The sequence below is a fragment of the Diospyros lotus genome, chromosome 4, assembly GCF_014633365.1.
Source record: "Diospyros lotus cultivar Yz01 chromosome 4, ASM1463336v1, whole genome shotgun sequence".
NCBI lineage: Eukaryota > Viridiplantae > Streptophyta > Magnoliopsida > Ericales > Ebenaceae > Diospyros > Diospyros lotus.
The window spans coordinates 5,785,163-5,804,012 of record NC_068341.1 but is presented as its reverse complement, the minus strand read 5'-3'; the positions used below and the strand labels follow the sequence as shown (position 1 = coordinate 5,804,012).

Sequence of the window (18,850 nt, the reverse complement as noted above, 5' to 3'; positions counted from 1 at the left end):
CATTTTTCATTTACACACCACCACCCAAAGTAAGGTGATGCTCCTAATATTTATGGTCCAAATGCCTGTTACTTTTCATCTATATTCCCAATCATCGATAGCTTATTGAACACATCTAAAGAGGCTTTGATCAGGCGCAGCTCAGCTTCTGGTATACTCTGGTCGCACGTCTTAATTTATCATATTCTTGTAGAAATGAACTGTGAAATTGCCCATCAAGCAGCGTTAACTAGTTTGGGATTCTGTTCAAAATTTGGAAGCGTAGCAAATTGCACAAGCAAGAGCAGACCTTCCACAATCATTCATGAATCTTGATTCTTGGGTGGACTGTTTTCCATAGAAAACGCTGTGGAAATCCTATGATATTTGACACGGAAACGAGGTAAGAAACTCAACCAAAGCCCCATACGGAAAACAGTTCAATAAAAATTTTTAAGAATGAAATTGACTAAGACTTTAATGCTACAATCAGCGAAAAAAGAAAACCTAACTTGCACTGTATGCTGCAGAAGCACTGGAATCTGGACAGTCGCATGTCTCGGTATCCAATCAGACAAAACTTTGGAAGAAATTTAGAAACAGAATTCCTTGAATGATATTTCATTGGAATTCTCCCTAGTTCTACTCATGATTGAACGATGGAGCAGCTGGTTTTCTGATAATCACTAGTTTGTCAAAGCCTTCAATGTCTTTTACGTGGGGCTGGGACCAGATATATGCATAGTCACAATTTCAACTTTTTAGGCCGCCTCTCTACAGCATCTGCATCGCCCTCAGATGTCTGCATGGAAAACAAAAGGTTGGAGAACGACAAAGTTACTACTTTTATATTGAGCGTGAATTTGATCAACGATAACGAACCTTCTGTTTTTCCTTTTTCCCCTTCTTCTTCTTCTTCTTCTCCTTTTTCTTCTTCTTCTCCTTTTTGTGGTGTTCCTTTGACTGAACCATTTCCCTTCCATCTTCCAAAGAATTCTGTCAATTCGAACCAGTCTGAGTCAGAAAGAGAACAGGTCATAGCAGAAGATCACAGACTGGCATACACTGCAAATTTTCCCAACTAGACTACAGGGACAAAAAAACTAACCTCCTCAGAGTCACCAAAGGAGTCCACATGTCGAACTACTCTTCCAGAATGTGAAGTCCCGCCTGTTATAGAACAAACATCACGCATAAGCTCTTATTATCAGATTTTAATGCTAACTGCAGTCAACGAGCAAGTGGCGCGTACAGCTCTATCAAGATTTTGTCCGCAAGTAATCAGATTGTATACTTGTTATATCCACAAGCATTGTACAGAAGAACAGTTCACATACAAACACCTAAGAAAAGAAGTTATCAAGCACCCCCTACTAGCAGATACAAACCTCCTCCTGAGACCAACCTTACAGCCCTTAAATCACAAAATAACAAGTCAATCAATTAAAATTGAACTGGCAGATAAAAAATCATAAGGCTTTGACAGCTAAGTATGTCTGGATTCATCTTTAAAGGATAACACTACATCCCTCATTGTAACTTGGATATAGTAAAGACTTCTGACCATGCCCCTCAGAAGTTTTTACTTTATGTTACAGATAGGATGAGGTTTAGGGTGTGGGCCTAAGAGGAGGTCTTGGATCAAGGTTGGATAGAGTGTTGTTTTTTCCCTATTTAGTTTTACTCCTAGAAATGGTTAAGTATACAACAGTATTAGTCTCACTGATTAGTAGGTTGCAAGGTTGGCGTCCTAGAACCAAGTATATGTGTGATGATGTCCAAGAAAATAGGAAAGTCCATGTAGGACAAAGTGTCAGGTCATTAATACCACATTGACATTGGAGGTCAAAACACCAGGTCAACTCACAGGTTGACCTTGAATGCCTAGCCACCACAAGGAATCTGGATCCCAAGCAAATAATACTCTTGAATTGCCTGGAGATGAGCAAGCCAAAAGAACCTAATCCATGTATAAGACGGATACCAAAGTATCTTCTACGCCAAGATATGGATAATCTTCACAAAATATAGTTCAAGTAGAAGAAGGCTTCAAAATATTGCCTTGTTTTGTAGTCTTATCCTATCTTAATTATCCTAATGTCCTAAACAATTCCCATAGGATAAGCCTTCAAAACAAGGCAATCCCTATAATCTAGGGAGAAGATAAATTCAAGCCTAGTATAGAGAAACACAAAATAGACATCCCCAATCTTCTTGGTGCCACATGTCCTAATGTTCACAAACCCAAGATGAGACATTACACACTTATCCGACAATTCCAATCCAAATCACTCCCAAACTCGCAAACCCAAGAGGAATCAACTATTCCTCTGCAACATGGGCAAGGTTGACTAATTCTCATCGTGATCCCTATCACGAAACTCAACCCAAAATGTATAAACATATCTCAAGAGATGAGGTACAGGTATGACATTCTACACTTCTCTCACAAGTCCATAAGCTATCTCTAGAACTCTTGCCGACTTAAGCATTGGAGTGGCATTTTTCCAGTTGAAGGGCAGTTACTCTTGTTTTACTTGAGCAGGAATCTCGAAACCAAGTCAATACGAGATGAGGTCCGAATCTCGTGGGAAGTCTTACAAATTCAATTGAAGACTGGTTTTTACGTCATCAATGGGTTTTCCATTGGGGTTGGGTTTTAATGCAAAGGAGAGGGTTGTCGAGAGATGTCAAACCAAAGTTTCTTATTGGGAGAGAGAATATTTGTCTAAAGGGGGGGAGGATCACTCTTACTAAAAGCACCATTTCTAGCATTCTCATGTACACTATGCTTTATTTAGATTCCCACTTCAGTGGCTCTAAGGTCGGGGAAGCTACAGAATTAAGTGGCTTTCTGTTTAGTTCTTTAATTTTTCCCTCCCCTACAGTTATCTCAGAGTAAAAGCCATGGTATTTGAGCCAGTAGGTTCCATAATTTCAGATTTTGCATTGTTAAGCCTTTGATCCAAGTTTATTCAGATTAGATTTCAATTGGCTACATTATAACCTGAAGGGGATTCCTATTTTATCTTAGTTCAATAGTTATATTGTTATTACAATAATTAAGTAAGAAAGAAGTGAAAGAACAAGTCTGCATCCTCGAACCAGGCTTACCCCCCTGCACTTCATGCTTACCTGGCCTTGTATGTGAGCACCAACGATAATTGAAGGTGAATGTGAGTTTAATATTTACCTCGTCAAGCAGACATGAAAGCACCTTTTTTTTTTTGCAAGTTATCTGGATGAAACAAAGCAATTCACCGTAAAACACCCCTCAATGCTTAGTACAAGTTATTCCTTAGGATTCCAACAACCAACAACAAATTAGCTCACAGATATCTTTCTTTTAACTGGTTGGGTATTGTTCATCATAAGAATGAGAAACAGCTACTTATAAAAAAGTAGAAACATATGTCAAGATCAAATAAGATATAACAACAGTAACAACACCAAATCTTAATCCCACTAGGGAGGTCATATCCATGACCATATTTTCTTCAAGGCCATTTAAATCAAATAAGGCAAAGCAAAACTAAAATTACAATATTCACGGCACATAATCTCAACAGGGAATAATATTATAATGATTTATGGAACAAAATAGGTAATTAAACATGTCAGTTGTCTTGTACATTGGCTTATATACCATGAAATTCGAGCTGCAGCGGACAGAGAAGAAAAAGGGCTATTATTCAAGAACAAAATAAATTCAAACGACCATAAAAGTAAGTAAGCGCTAATTACTTGCTTGTACAGTATATTTCGCATTCTTGACAGCTAGATCAAGTAGTTCTGGCTTTATGGAAGCCAATCCATTAGGCTCCTGGAGTTTTCTTTCGAGGAACTTCGCCAGGGCAGCAGCCTTGTTTGTTGTCAACGGCCCGCCAGGATGAGCTAACCTACCACAAAAATATCATACCACAAACTTCAGCACCAAAGCAAAGAAAGTTAACTTGACACTTCAAATATGAAAATAAAATATATAATCAAATAATTAGATTAAAAAATTAGAAGTATATAATCAAACGAAAAGTAGAAAGATATGTATATCGTTCTGGTTGAAGAAAATCTTATAAGAATGAACTAAAAGTCGTAGATTATTTCTTCTTGATGAGTTGTTCGGGTACGTTGAAATCCCTATTTTCTTCAAATGCTTAATCTTGGATAGGAATAACAATTGGATTCTTCCATACTCATGAAAACGTGAAGAATCAAACATTATACGGAAACAAAAAGTAATCAGCACAGGATTCAAACGGTAATCCTTTTCTTAAGCTGAATGTAACAGCGGAAAATTCTGGTTCAGTCTACGGATGCAAAAGAAGCGACAATCGTTCGTACATACATACATAGAGAGAGAGAGAGAGAGAGACCTGGGTTTGGAAAGCGAAGGTGTAGGAAGCGGCGCGAATTTGCTTCCCCGCAGAGCCCTCCTTTCTTCCTCTGTTAGTCCCTCCTCCATCTCTCTCTCTCCCCCTCTCTCTGAACCGCACGGTACCGTTCGGCGTTCGATAGTATATAGTTTGGGAAATTTCTATGCCGGACCCGGTCCAAGGCCCCACTGGTGGGCCGGGCCCGGCATAGGAGGGCTCCACGCCTCCACCCACGAGTGACCCCCTCCTCCTCCTATGCTTTTGAGTATTTTACTCTTCTCTCTCCCTTTTAGGTTAGGGGTTTATAAAATGAGCCATGGCATAGTCAAATAGTAAAGAGGTAGATTAAAAAGTTTGTTTGGAGATTCTTAGTGTGAGTTCGATTCCTAGGAAAACAGAATACATTCTCGTGGAGAAGGAATTTAAGAGTGATATTAGTGGTGCTTAGGTCTACTATCCTGATCATTTGAGCGCATCTCTTGATTTACTTTTTCAGTGTAGTTTTAGGGACGGGGTGACTGAGGATACCAGTAATGGGGCATAATAAAAAATAATAATAATTCTATCTCCGGCGCACATTATTAGCTCACGTCAATTTAATTTTTATTTTTATTTTTTACAATTACCATCAATCACTCATTTCACCTCACATATCCCAAATTTGCACTCTTTTTCTACAAACCCATCCCTTATACTCTCTCTTCTTTTGTCATCACACTACACTACCATTGGAGGTTCCGGGGTCGGCCCGCCGTGGGTGGAGTCCACCCACCGCCCGGCGACAATGGAGGTTGCAGAACCCTCGATTGGCGACGATCGGGGGTTTGAGGAACTCCTGACCACCCGCTGTCAGGAAGCCTCTAACCCCGACTGGATGTTGGCTTTTATGCCTTACACATGTATAGAAATTCATTTATTCACGACTGTATGCCTATGTATATATGTATGTATGTATATATATATATATATCTTAAGTTGCAGAAAGAAGATCCGTTGTATGCCTTATTAAATTTATTTTTATGTATTTTTTATTACAATATTATTTCTTATTCAATTTTATTTATGTATATATACATACATATATATGACATAATATAAAATATAAAAAAAACTTATACGTATATGAATGTAACAAAAATTAAAGCACAACTTCATTTAATTTTAGACAAAATGTGAGTAGTTAATATTCCTTCAAAGTGCATAACATTATTTAAAAATTTAACATAAAATTTTATAAAAAAAAAACACATAAATATATAAATCGATCTCTAATGGCAGGAGATCGGGGAAGCAAGGGTTCTCCAATCATCCGTGGTGGGGAACCCTTGAGTTCCTTGGCCGCAAGCAGTCGGGGAAGTCAAGGTTCTCTAACCGCCCACGGTTGAGAAAGCATTGTAGGTAATTGGGGATGCTAGGATTTCTCGACGGAGATTGTCGGGGAACTCAAGCTTCCCCAACTGCCCGAAAGATAATAAATGGTTTTTAATATAAAGTAGTTTAGGAATATTAACGGTGGACTATGAATAGTAATAAAATGGGCTGGGAATAAAATTTCCCTTATAAAATTGGTGTTTTTTCTTTGCTGAGAAATTGGTGTTACTTACGAAACATATTGATGTGTTATGTTTGTGCCAAACAAACAAAACATTAATAAATATTACAGTGATTTTTTTAAAAAAAAATTATAAAATATTATTTTTACTTTGTTTCTGATAAACAACATAAGTAATGCGCTCAATTTTATTTTTTAACAAATTATTGAGCCTGTCGTTATTTTTATCTTATCGACGAGTTAGTTATCATCTTTGGTTGAGTGTGGAGGAAAGGAATTTGTGTTGTTTATGAATATAAAAGTTTTTGAGTTGCTTCATTAAAATTGATAAAAGATACACTATTTCGTGAAATAAAATAATTATCTTCTTGTGCTCAGTGTTTCACTTATTACCATCGTATTTTTATTGTTTGCACTAAGAAAATGGTTCAAAAGAAAGATTTGAAATCACACTAACAAAGGCTTCTTCTTCTTCTTCCAAGTCTATATATATTGAACAAAATCAAATTACCAAATTACCTGAGAAAAATTGATTAGTAGAGAAGGTTAATTAACCATTTTGAAGAACGAACCACATTAACAGACCCTAACTAAGAATTAACAAAATAACAAGGGTCTTCCAGGACCAAGAATAGCGACATGTTGAGAGAGGGAAAAAAGCAGCCACGAGGCAACCAAAGAAAGATCCATAAAATAATCATTAGCAACAATTATGGGCAGCTAACATTCTTCCTGGTTTCTTTATTCCACTCTTTTCTACCAACAACAGCACAGAAATGTCAATTTGAGTTCCATGCTGTTCACAAAAATGGCAGCAATAGCATCAGCACAATTTAGTCGATAAATCATTCGGTCAGATGAAGATTAATCATCTAGAAAGAATTCCAAATCTATGCAATTTACATGCCTCTCTTTCGCCCAATATCCTAAAAGACCAGGCCGTGATATGGGAGGCCAATGAAATGGTATATTTGAAGAATTTGAATCCAAATCACAGAAAAGTGAGGGGGGGGGGGGGAGAAAGCTTTTCATAAAAGGTACAGCTGACTGTCATGGGAAAACTCATGGTCATGGAAAACCCACCATTACTAAGCCTCTCAAGCTGTATGTCCATCTAACCGAGCAAGAACCTAAAGATGTCATTCAATGTTATAATGCCTTCTACGCGCTTGGTGCCCGCCTCCACGATAATAAGTCTTCTAACCCCTGCAAATAAATAACACAAAGCTCAAATGGTTGACTTAAAATGTCCACCCAAAAAAAAAAAAAAGCACATTTTTAAGTGCCATGGGAAGAGTGGTTCATACGATGCTCAACTTAATAGTGGATTTAAACCTAGAATGACATGCACGAGAAAAACAAGTACATATCATTCTATCATCATTTGGGGTCATTTCCAAGTCCACAAGAGCTGAGATATAATAAAAGATTTTCTAGTTCAATTTAAGAATATAAAATTAACAATCTTCTAGGCCACGACAGCCGCCAAATTTTTCCTCGCAGCACAGTAGCCAACTGGGTTTCCCCACAAAATAACATAACTCCAATCTTGATACCAGGTTGATCCCTCACACGCCATTCAAATGCCGCAGAACACTTAGCCAAACTGGATGGCCTCATCCATCTTCAAATAAAAGCAACTTTTTGAGATACGAAGCCTCAGCATGCAATCAAACATTCTGGTGATGCCTCATATAAGAATCCATGTATACTTGAACACTATTGAGGATGCTCATTAGCCTCAGGGTTGCTAAGACTGCATACAAGACATGGATCCAGAATGTGCAATGGAACAATTCAAAGTGGATAGAAGGATAAAGCACATTTGGTTGACCCATGCAGTCAACTAACATAGAAAAGCTATACTCTGTTTAAAGGTTCGTGCAGGAAAAATTGAAAAGATAAGTCTACCTGCTGAGGAAGAGCATTCAAGAAAAAGTTCTTTTCAATTTGGAAAGGCATATATTCCTACTGTCAGCAAATTGTAATTCTTATGCGACAGATTTCAGAATGCCAATTATACTATCAATTTTGCTTTCCAGTAGAGGGGTTGGGTGTCAGCTGCTCCAAGCTTATCAAGAATTAGCAGTGTAAAAAACATTGACTTTTAATAGAAAATGGAAAGTACCTGGGTTTGACAATCGCTCCATCACTTTATGCAGTGGATCTGACCGTAAACACATGTGACATCTTTGACTGCCATACCCAAAAGGAGAATAGGGCTCTTGTCCCAGCTGCAATGCCTATTATACATGTATTGGAAAACAAACATATAAGAAGAAAATAAATATCATAAAAAATAGTGCCTCCATCTGAACTTATAAAGTGAGCAAGTAAAATTGGATGGCCATATTTCCTAATAATGATGGCAATAATATTTCAGCAACAAATTCTTAGGCAAGAAAATATGTACTAAACCAAAACCCTAGGATATTAGTTACTCTACTGAGTACCACATAAGACAGAACTGAAACATGTTTAAAAGAATCAATGTCCATTCAATTGAGAAAATGAATGGAGACAACATGCTACAGCACCCCAGAAATGATTCCTAAACAACTCCCAAGTATGCAAGTCTCCTAACCCTTACCTAGGCAAAGGCCTAATCAAAATATCCTTCCACATTCTTCTCCCTTGGTCAGATGGACCAGATTGGTTTAGTTAGTTCACGCCACTATTATCTACCAATATGATCTGATAACTTGTAATGTTAAACAGCTAATCTCTCTAAATTATGAAAGTCAATACCTTCTACGGCCTTATACTCATTACCACAATGTCAAAATGAATTCAATCACTAACTCAAAATGTGCTATTTTATGTTATGTGAAAACTTTTCCCAGCCTCTTCATTTTAGAGGATAATAACTTCTAAAAAAGCACCAATGTCAACCAGAAATAAGCAATGTTTACTCTGTGCTACACAGTCTTCAATGGATTCCCCAAACAGTTACTGGATATGTGTCTCCATAGCTTGCCCTAGACAGAGGCCTTAACCCAAAAAATCCTTCCCCATGCATCCTACCCTCAGGCTGGATAGGGCCAGTTAATTTAAACTTCAAATAGTTAATACTTATAGGAGTGTCTACCAACATGGTCCAATCCCTTGTACAATTTTTCTTTTCAATAAGCTAAGAATCACAGAAAGAAGCCGCAAAACTTGACCCATTTATGATGTCTACACATTCTACAATGTAAAACCGCATTTGATTACTAACTTCAAAGATGGCAAGCTCAGCCTTTTTGTTCCCCCCCCGCCCAAGCTAAGAATCACAGAAAGAAGCCGCAAAACTTGACCCATTTATGATGTCTACACATTCTACAATGTAAAACCGCATTTGATTACTAACTTCAAAGATGGCAAGCTCAGCCTTTTTGTCCCCCCCGCCCCGATCCCCAACTGAAATATATATAATCTTTGAAAATAAATGGTAATATCAGATGACTTTTGAATGACATGATGTCCAATCATAAAAAGGTTAACAAATCAATCAATGTTTATACTTGGATCAGAATTACAGAGAAGGCTCCACTTTCCAGTAAAGAGCAAGTAAACAGAATGAACATGTATTATTTCAATAATTGAAATGCCCTACTCCTCCATTAAGGTCAAGTAAATAAAATGAACCGCGAAATTCAGGCAATTGCCTTCAACATATTAAACCAACTAACAATTTGTGGAATTATGTCTGAAGATGCCATCACTTTTTACAAAATAATATATAATTAGAACAGGCATTTGACCCCATGGCATCTGTTAAACGAAATTTTACTGATAATATACTGCATCCGTTCACAACCAAGGCATTAAGTCCCAAAAAGAAACATAGCACATATCCTAAAATAGATCATACTGAGCTTCTTGGAAGAAAGAAAGTGCAAATAGATTTCCATGGCAATTTTGACGACAATGATTACAGTATGAAGAAAGGAACTCAAGTACAAGTCCAGTAGAATACTTTCATGCCATATATTTTGGTTGGTCTGGATTTCATGGGGATGGAATTGCTTTAAAATTGATTAGCTATCTCGTGGAACAACATCTACACAGAAACAATATTCATTAACAGCAAAGAGTGCACTCAGGATTGGCATCAACTTAAAATCAAGTCCACCATCCCAAAACACAAGGACACACAGCTTGTTTAACACTATGTTGCACGGAAGCACCTCATAGGAGTCGTTTCCCCGTTTCGAACTCTATTTATGCCTATTTTTTAAAAAAAATGTCCGTTTCCACATTTCTGTTTCCTATCGGAAACGTTTCCCGTTTCCGTTTCCGTGCAACATAGGTTTAACATACGTTGATTCCTCCAAATCAGCATATCTAAAGATGCTTAAATTCACACATAACCTCAGCAATAACAAGTTGAAGTACTAACCTGGTGAATAGTCATCTGTTCAAGATTAATATGAGTATAAACTTTGTCTTTCGCCAAAGCTGTTATGTCACTGCAATGGAGATAACAAACATATCACTCTTCATTGTGGAATAGTAACTCAAATGTGCTTCAACCAACAACAGCTAATTTAACTACCGGAACTAACCTTCGAGAATATATATCTAATAATGAGTCACTGTCATCGACAATTGGTATTGAACTAACTTGAGCTGCAAGGACAAAAATAATAATAGCATAAGAAAAGGTAAATGGTAAAGAATAAGCAGGGTGTTCTCACAAAAGGCAGCTATCACAGCATTATTATCGCCTAATCTGATCCCAGTTGGCCCTCTTAGAATAAAGCAATTAACAAAGTATACAAGGGAAACACTCTTTTTTAACCAAAAGAAGAGATGAAAAATAAAATAAACAATAACAAACCATTGCTCCCATTCCCCTTTTTATTCAGCTAAACAAATACAGCATTTCCACCATGTCTTAGAAGTTGTTGCTAAGTAAAATGGAAAAACCAAGCTCCCAAGAAACCAAGTAATTGAAACTTCACCAAGGAAGAAAAAAGTAAAACAGCATTCCTGCCATATATAACCAAGTTATAATTTATGTAAATGGCCACAACCAAGCCAAGAGACCAATTGCTTGCAGTTTTCTACTTTAAGTTACCAAATTACTTCAGGAGAAACAATAAAATATTAAAATTTGCGAGGCAGCCCATAATGGAATCACAAACTATGTATATAAAAGTGATCGATGTTAAGCATTATCAAATTAACCAACGCATCTGTGGCACAGGGACTAGTGGTTCCACTAAATGAAGCTAGCATGTCATTGATGAACAGGTAAGAATCCAGTGACACATATAAAGTAACACTAGCAGGCAAATTTATGGCACAATGCAGTCAGAAGATACAACCCTTGATTGTCCACCTTGGTTATTTTTACAAATCAGTTGCTGTCAACCAAACAATTTAATACCAACCTCTAAGAATTTTGGCATTCACTGGAGGGCAACTAGAATAAAGGAAGGATCAGTTGTATACCCAAACTGACTTAAATAGGGAAATCCATGGTACTCCAGCCCATGATTGGGTTCACACTCACCTAAAAAAATATAAAATATCCAGAAAGGCACTCCCAACTATATCGTGTAGAAGTCACATTCAGAAGCATTTACCCATTAAGTGACACCAAATAGTCCTGCCTCAAGGAGTATGGGAGTAGGACATCAAAGCAGTAGAAAAATGAAGCGTGAGGAAACACCATTTTATGTGTGGCTAAGGTATGGTACTTGGATAGCAAAAACAAATCCTTCCACTAACTGGAACTAAAGCATGGTTTTTCTGCAACAAATCTACTCAACCCAACATATTTTATCAAATGCAGGTTGTTGAAAGAGCCAAGAAACCAACTAAGAGTAGTTTGATTAAAAAAAATTCAGGAGCTCAAAATTATCCATTTCAGACCCCCGAGTACCTCTGATATTCTCTTAATCTTTCCCTAACATGATTCTTACCTTGAATTAACAAACTCAACGCTGAACCAAGAGATGCACTTGGTCTCAACATTGCCAATGGCCGTCGACTTGGTTCCCCAATTCTTGGAACCCAGGTACCCAAAGGGAGCGTACAGATTGGAAATTGGAGCATTGGTAATGTCCCAGAAGAATGTCTGAAGTACCTGCAAATACCTGAAAATTAGCAGACCCAATGGTTAGTAAGAAAACGCCAACCATTATTAAGGGAACAAAATGAAACCTTACATTTCAATATCCCAGAGAGAGAAGCAAGATGCAATAGCTGTGGCAATGAACCATTGCCTGAAGAAGAATGGATGATAGGAACTGTAGCCACATTATTCTGCAAAACCTTCATAGCAACATCTTTCAAATTCTCATCTGGCCCAGCCTGTACAACCAACCTAAAGGTCAGCGGAAAAGACTTGCCTACACTGGTTGGATATTAAAATGAAGAAATTATCTATTTCAAAGTGAAATGCCAAATGGAATCTAAATAAACTTTGCCTGGCATAATAGAAAGGCAATTGCAGCACCAAAATGGAAACTCAAGTTGCTATATACTTTATCAAACAAACAAATTCCAAATAAAAAATATAATCATGTTCGTGTCATGACCTAGACGAATTAGGAGCAATTGTAGTTATTTTTATTCAGTTGTTATTTACAGTTGTGAATTAGAAGTAGTTGGGTGTAGTGGAGTAGTGGAAGTGGAAGTGCAACTGCTGGTTAGTTGTAACTGTTGGATAGCTTTATATATAAAAAGCTATGCCACAGTTTGGGAGGATATCAGATCAGAATATATCAGGATTCAAGTTTCTCTCTTTCTCTTCAATTCTCTCCCTATTTTTCTCTTTGTTTCTCCCTCTTTTTCAATTCTATCTTTGAAGAAAACCTTAGTTAGGACTAGGGTCCAGACAAAGTGGTATTAGAGCAGTCGGTTCTCGGTTGTGGTCCAGGCAATTGACATTTGCTGTTCAGAGTGAATTTTGAAGAATTTGAACTGTGCAAATGGCTGAAGGAACTCTTGAGAGCATGCAGTTGCTGGAGAAAGCATTCAAGGAAGAATTCAATCAAAAGCTGGACGACTTAATGATTATGATTTCAAAGAAGTTTCAGATCAGTCTACCAGTGAAATTTCTTTCAGGTTCCACTGTAGAACCAATTAGAGCAGGCACTGGAATCCTACCTAATGCTTCCAGTTTGCAAGCAACTGATGAATTAGCTGCACTCGATCAGACAATTCCAACTGAAAAATCATTCATATGTGCAGAAACTGGTGTCGGAGTCCTTCCTCAGATTTCTGACTTATAAGAAGCTGAGGAACATTTTGAATTGGATGTCAAGATAAGAATGGCAATTGCAGGAAAAATCACAACAACACCATTGGAGGAGATATCTGTTGAAGATAAACCTTTGGTGTACGCCAGCCAGCAGGAAGCAAAAGATGTTGTGAAGTTGGGGAAGGTTACAATTACATCAACTTTGGATTTTAAAGACTTCAGGTCTGCTATTCTTGAAAGAATAGGCACCCCTCCAATACCTAATGCCAATGCAAAGCTAGTAATTGAGGATTTATTGGATAGAGCCAGAGAGGAGGGGGGAAAAGAAGTTGAAATTCGTCCACGATTGGCAAAAGACTTTGCTTATCTTTTAGGCACTGTCTAGGAAAACACTGGAAAGAACGGTCTAAGAAGGATGAATCAGAGAGTGAAAGCAAGGATTGAATGAAGAAAAAGTGGCCAGTTACTGGATTTCTTGGAGACAAGAAATATTTTAAGGGGGAGGGAATGTCACAACCTAGATGAATTAGGAGCAATTGTAGTTATTTTTATCCAGTTGTCATTTACAGTTATGAATTAGGAGTAATTGGGTGTAGTGGAGTAGTGAAAGTAGAAGTGGTAACTGCTGGTTAGTTGTAACTGTTGGACAGCTTTACATATAAAAAACTATGCCACAGTTCGGGAGGATATCATATCAGAATATATCAGTATTCAAGTTTCTCTCTTTCACTTCAATTCTCTCCCTACTTTTCTCTCTATTTCTCCCTCTCTTTCAATTCGATCTTCAGCGAAAACCTTAGTTAGGACTAGGGTCCTGACAGTTCGTATCGCTGACAGCAAGAGAAACATATTTAGGTAAGCCCTCAAGTACACTTCTTCCACTCAATGCTTGATTTGTCCACAAATATATCTATATGAAAGTCTTTGAACTGCAGGTAAGAGAAGAATTGCCAGAAAGTACCAGAAAAGAGCTATGAAAGGTGGTGAACAAAATTAAAATGTAGGTTATGAAATTGCCAACAAGTGCCAGAAGATAGTTACGGAAACAGGTCTCCACTTCACTCATTGCAAGAACATAAAAAGTCGGCATTCCTAAATTCATTCCCATGTCTTAAAGAATAAATCATTAATAATTTAAAATATTCAGCCTAGTGATCAATTTACAAGCTAGGATCCAAATATGCCACACACTAACACTCACTTGGATAAGTTGTCTTGGAAATGCTCCCCCAATCCCATCAATTTGTCTATTCAGGTACTGCTTTGCTTCTTTCCAAGCAGATATAGTGTGTGTCTCAAGCTCTTCCTCTGTCAAATTGGAACCATGACAGCCCAGCTGCAAAACAAGTCAGAAATATCTGTTCAAGTAATCTCATACTAGTTCACAAACTTTAAAAGTAACAGGTAGTTTGACGATAGAAAATAGAAGAGCTATTTTCCCAGTCTACAATCCCTAAATAAAAGCCATATCCTCCATACATACCTCTCTTATAATCAAGATAAAATCCAAGGCACTAAGAATTCCAACAAACTGTCCCTTGCAGGAGTCCCAAAGAGGAGCCATAGGAATTCCCTGGAAATAACTAGTCTCAGAAAGGATCATATAAAATCTTGTTATGGAAAAAATGAATGCTGTAAAGTAGAGATGTATAATAAATGTCATCCAAAAGAATGGATTAACTCCAATAAAGTAAGCCTTCAGGGAATTAGCACCTAAAGACTGAAACAACCTGGAACATTGCATTTCCAATCAGATTTTGAAACATTAAGCTGCACAAAGGACAGATTTCGTGCTGACCAAAATAATAAGTTATCACTCATTTCCGATAAAACATTTTTTGCACTTCCAAGCATATATTTCTTTTGTTGTTATTTTCAAAAAAAAACCACTGCCAGAATGCTAACCACCAAAATTTGGAATCCACCAGATTACATACCACCTCTGCAGCTGGTTATAGTTAATGATTTGCACAAGCAATAAATTACTACAATAACCTTTGTTTAAAATCATTCACATATTTGCTCAATAAACACACACTATACCCTCATTAGCATCAGATTTGTAATCTATGATCTGTAGCCTCAAACATTATTGTCAAACTTGTGAGTCAACTCGTACGAGTTTATGAGTTATGTAGTTTTAAACGAATCAACTCGCTTATAAATTCAAATTTTTCTAGAATCGGAGTTAACTTGCGATTCAATACTGTAAACTCGGTGATAAACTCAGTAAACTTTAAACAAGTGATAGCAAAGCCCCAACTTTATTCCCCATATGAGCTACCAAATCTGCCAGACTGCCCCATCAACTTCCAGTATAGGGGTTGACTCACTCTTACGGTCTTCCTTATCTATTTAATGAAATCATATTCTCCTAAATTAATCAGTTTCCACTCCACATGAAGTTAGATGTTTAATAATGTGTGTTGTTTTTATTTATATTAGGTTATGATTGACTTATGAGAATTTACATTATATATAAATTAATATTTAAAATTTTGATTATGGATTAATGATGACAAATGATGAACGTAATATTTAGAAAGTTCATATTATTTAGTATTTTTGAAATCAATAGATGAAATTATTTTGAAATAGGTACATACATGTATGTTATTCATAAGGAATATGATTGTAAATTGTAATAATTATGTTATTAAGTAATATTCATTAATTTTTTATAAAATTATGTCATTCTGAGCATATATTTACATATATTAAAAGGTGTTTTTAATTGTCTTTAAAATCTTATGATTTTAAGATGTGAATTTACGATTCAATTTTATGGACCATTGTTCGATCCCACCGTAAAATCTCGAGTTTAACAACCTTGGCCTCAAAGAATAAACAAAGACATACCTGTTCATGCAGAATATGAAAAGCTTGCTTTACAGGTAGATCGACATCTAAGACAATCACCTGCTATCCACATGTATTTATATGAGGAAAATGGTACAAATTTCTGCTCAAGTTGTCTTGATGTATCAAAGGTAGATTTGATAAAATCAAGGGAAGATAATCCAAACCTTGCCCGAATCAGGAAGCAGCTCATATGCCCTATGTGCAGATAGAAATGCAGCAATACGATGACGGGAAACATCTAAATCAGCTGCTGATACCCTTGGCAATGCTTCGCGCAACATACCATCTGAAACTCTGACCTGCATTACGCGTATGAATTCATAAACAAATATATTAGAATAGCAAGACTTTAAAGTAAACCTTCTCAATGACATCAGAAATGTAGTTGCAATACAGAATAAAGCTAAATAGTGTGCCCTGGTTTGCTTTCTACTGATCAGTTGATTCAAGACAAAAACTTTCCTGTTTCACCTTGTCCATCCACACCTACTCTACTGCTTTGGACCTCAGAAATTTTCACTGTTGGAAGGGGCAACATTACGTATGCCTAAGTAAAATACAAGTTTTCAAAACTACTTTCTACATGATAGAAGTTTCAAATTATTGAAGGGCTCATTTGACAGGCTGCCAGGTTTTCATACCAGGCATTGTTATACACTTTTTTTCATTTTTTTACTATTAGTAGATAAATATGGACATTAAATTTATAGCAATTGTAATTCCATTTGAACAACTGACTGCATCAATTTATTTAATTTGTCTTTTCAAAATAACAAAAAAGATGTGGTGCAGGAGAAGAGAAGGATAGAATGGCACACGCATGTATACATATAGCATACACGTATGCTATGCATGATCAGAACCCCTGGTGTCTTAATATGTTAATGTTGGAAGAAACCGAGATATAAGTCATGAACTAAACTCCTAGATGAAGGAGGAGTTTAGATGAGGTAGCAGTCCTAGATGGGAAAGGAGTTTAAAGAGATAAATAGCAGCTAATATCAGCAGTTTTATAGATATATCTAATGTGTAGTTATCTATAGCTATAAAGTAGGAGTATTTTTAGGAGATTTTTTAGGTCTCTCTTTGTATAAATATCCTCCTAAAGCTATTGAATAATTACGGGTGAATGATTGATTTCCCCTAGATATTCTTTCATGGTTTCGGAGCTAGGTTCTTGTTGGCCTGATTTTTCTTAAAATCGTCCCAAGTAGACGGATTGAGTCTCCAAGATGGTTAATGATTCCAGCAGTGAGGTAACAACCTCTAATCCTCCTCCGGCAAGGACTCTTCCTGCAGCTTCATCTCTCACAACAGCCTTGGAAAGTCCTTCTCTTCAGATTACACAACATAAACTGAATGGAACCAATTTTCATGAGTGGTTCCAATCAGTCCTGTTGGTGGTTAGAAGTAAGGGCAAGGAAGGCTACTTAACTGGTGATATGGTGAGGCCAAGTACAGAGTCTGCTGGTTCAAGTATATGGGAAGCCGAGAATGCCATTGTTATGGCTTAGTTAGTAAATTCAATGGAGCCCAAAATCGGTAGAACATATCTCTTCTACAAGACAGCTTGTGAGATACGGAAGGCTGTCCAAGAAATATATTCTGATCTAGAGAATTCTGCCCAATGTTTTCAAGTTAAATCTCTTATTCGAACCACAAAACAAGGTACAAACTCGGTCACTGAATATTTCAATACTTTAACAGCTTTGTGGCAAGAGATGGATCTCTTTTATGAGATCAAATGGGAGTGCACAGCAGATAGTAGAAAGTATGGTAAGACGATGGAGAAGGAGAGAGTTTTTTATTTCCTTCATGGCTTAAACTCAGAGTTAGATGAAGTTAGGGGTCAGTTGCTAGGGATGAAACCATTTCCAACCATCAGGGAAGTGTTTGCTGAAGTGAGGAGGGAAGAAAGTAGGAAGAAAGTTATGCTCACAGAGTCCGGACATCCTATCAATGAAATCTATCCCTCTGCATCAGCCTTAAACACTTTTAAGGGTAAAACTCCTTTATCCTCTAAAGGAGAGGCTGCAAGAGAAAAACAATGGTGTGATCATTGTAATCGACCTTATCATACTCGAGAGACTTGCTGGAAAATCCATAGAAAACCAGCAAATTGAAAGCCTAGAAATCAAAGAAAAGGAGGACATAACACAGGTCAATCAGCCTATATGGTAGAAGCTGAGAAGGGGAATTCAACATCTTTTACTCTTACTGCAAATCGGCTGGAAGTTTTGCAACAATTAATCAGCCAATCCCAGGTGTTCAAAACTGAGAATGCAGATAATTCTACTCATGTGGCTTCCTTAGTCACACAAGGTAATATTGCACACTCTCTTGTACCTCAAAGAATTCCTACCAGCAGTTAGATCATTGATACGGGTGCCTCAGACCATATGACAGGTTCTCTATATTTGTTGTCCAATTTTGAATTATGTGATAAACCTATGAATGTTTCTATGGCTGATGGTAATATATCCTTGGTAAAGGGAAAAGGAACAACTGTGATAGGAGGTCTAATGCTTAAATCAGTTCTCTATGTCCCAAACTTACAGTGTAACTTAATTTCAGTAAGCAGATTGACTAATGACAGGGATTGTTGTGTAATATTCTCCAAATCTTCTTGTGTTTTTCAGGATCTAACCTCGGGAAAGATGATTAGCAATGCTGAGATGAGAGGAGGGCTTTATCAAACATCAAGGCATGATCATTCTACTGCATCTAGGTCTCAGTTTTTATATTCTTTAGCTCTTGTTTTGGATTCAAACATTATGTTATAGCATCAACGGTTAGGACATCCAAGTTTTGAATATCTTAAATTCTTGTATCCCTCTTTATATAGCAATAAAACTCACAATTTGTCTTGTGAGCTGTGTATTCTTGCAA

The 18,850-nt window shown here is 37.0% G+C and overlaps 2 protein-coding genes across 7 annotated transcripts in view; both read right to left on the bottom strand.

Annotated features, from left to right (window-relative positions):
* On the bottom strand, positions 1–4,613 carry LOC127799067 (protein PXR1). 3 transcript variants are annotated; one of them, XR_008022531.1, is made up of 7 exons: positions 4,353–4,613; positions 3,724–3,878; positions 1,088–1,149; positions 862–975; positions 492–781; positions 290–357; positions 1–200 (listed from the first exon to the last, which is right to left on the bottom strand). XR_008022531.1 is itself a non-coding variant. In XM_052332779.1 (5 exons), exons 1-5 carry the CDS (start codon positions 4,439–4,441, stop codon positions 725–727), a joined length of 477 nt encoding a protein of 158 aa, XP_052188739.1. In that variant the 5' UTR covers positions 4,442–4,613; the 3' UTR covers positions 407–724. The 3 variants fall into 3 exon arrangements, 1 of the variants encoding a protein (XP_052188739.1); XR_008022530.1 differs by having other exon boundaries at positions 75–357; XM_052332779.1 differs by lacking the exons at positions 1–200; positions 290–357 and having other exon boundaries at positions 407–781.
* A 2,001-nt stretch (positions 4,614–6,614) lies between these two features.
* The window catches only part of LOC127799912 (sucrose nonfermenting 4-like protein), a 28,099-nt gene continuing 15,863 nt past the window's right edge, over positions 6,615–18,850 (bottom strand). For all 4 annotated transcript variants that reach the window (XM_052334192.1, XM_052334193.1, XM_052334195.1 and 1 more), the window contains exons 5-14: positions 16,126–16,260; positions 15,959–16,018; positions 14,583–14,672; positions 14,301–14,435; positions 12,063–12,207; positions 11,817–11,990; positions 10,452–10,515; positions 10,286–10,355; positions 8,033–8,147; positions 6,615–7,110 (exon numbers count right to left, since the gene is read on the bottom strand). In XM_052334192.1, the coding sequence (XP_052190152.1) occupies positions 7,019–7,110; positions 8,033–8,147; positions 10,286–10,355; positions 10,452–10,515; positions 11,817–11,990; positions 12,063–12,207; positions 14,301–14,435; positions 14,583–14,672; positions 15,959–16,018; positions 16,126–16,260 (1,080 nt within the window). In that variant the 3' untranslated portion in view covers positions 6,615–7,018. The remainder of the gene's footprint in view (positions 7,111–8,032; positions 8,148–10,285; positions 10,356–10,451; positions 10,516–11,816; positions 11,991–12,062; positions 12,208–14,300; positions 14,436–14,582; positions 14,673–15,958; positions 16,019–16,125; positions 16,261–18,850) is intronic.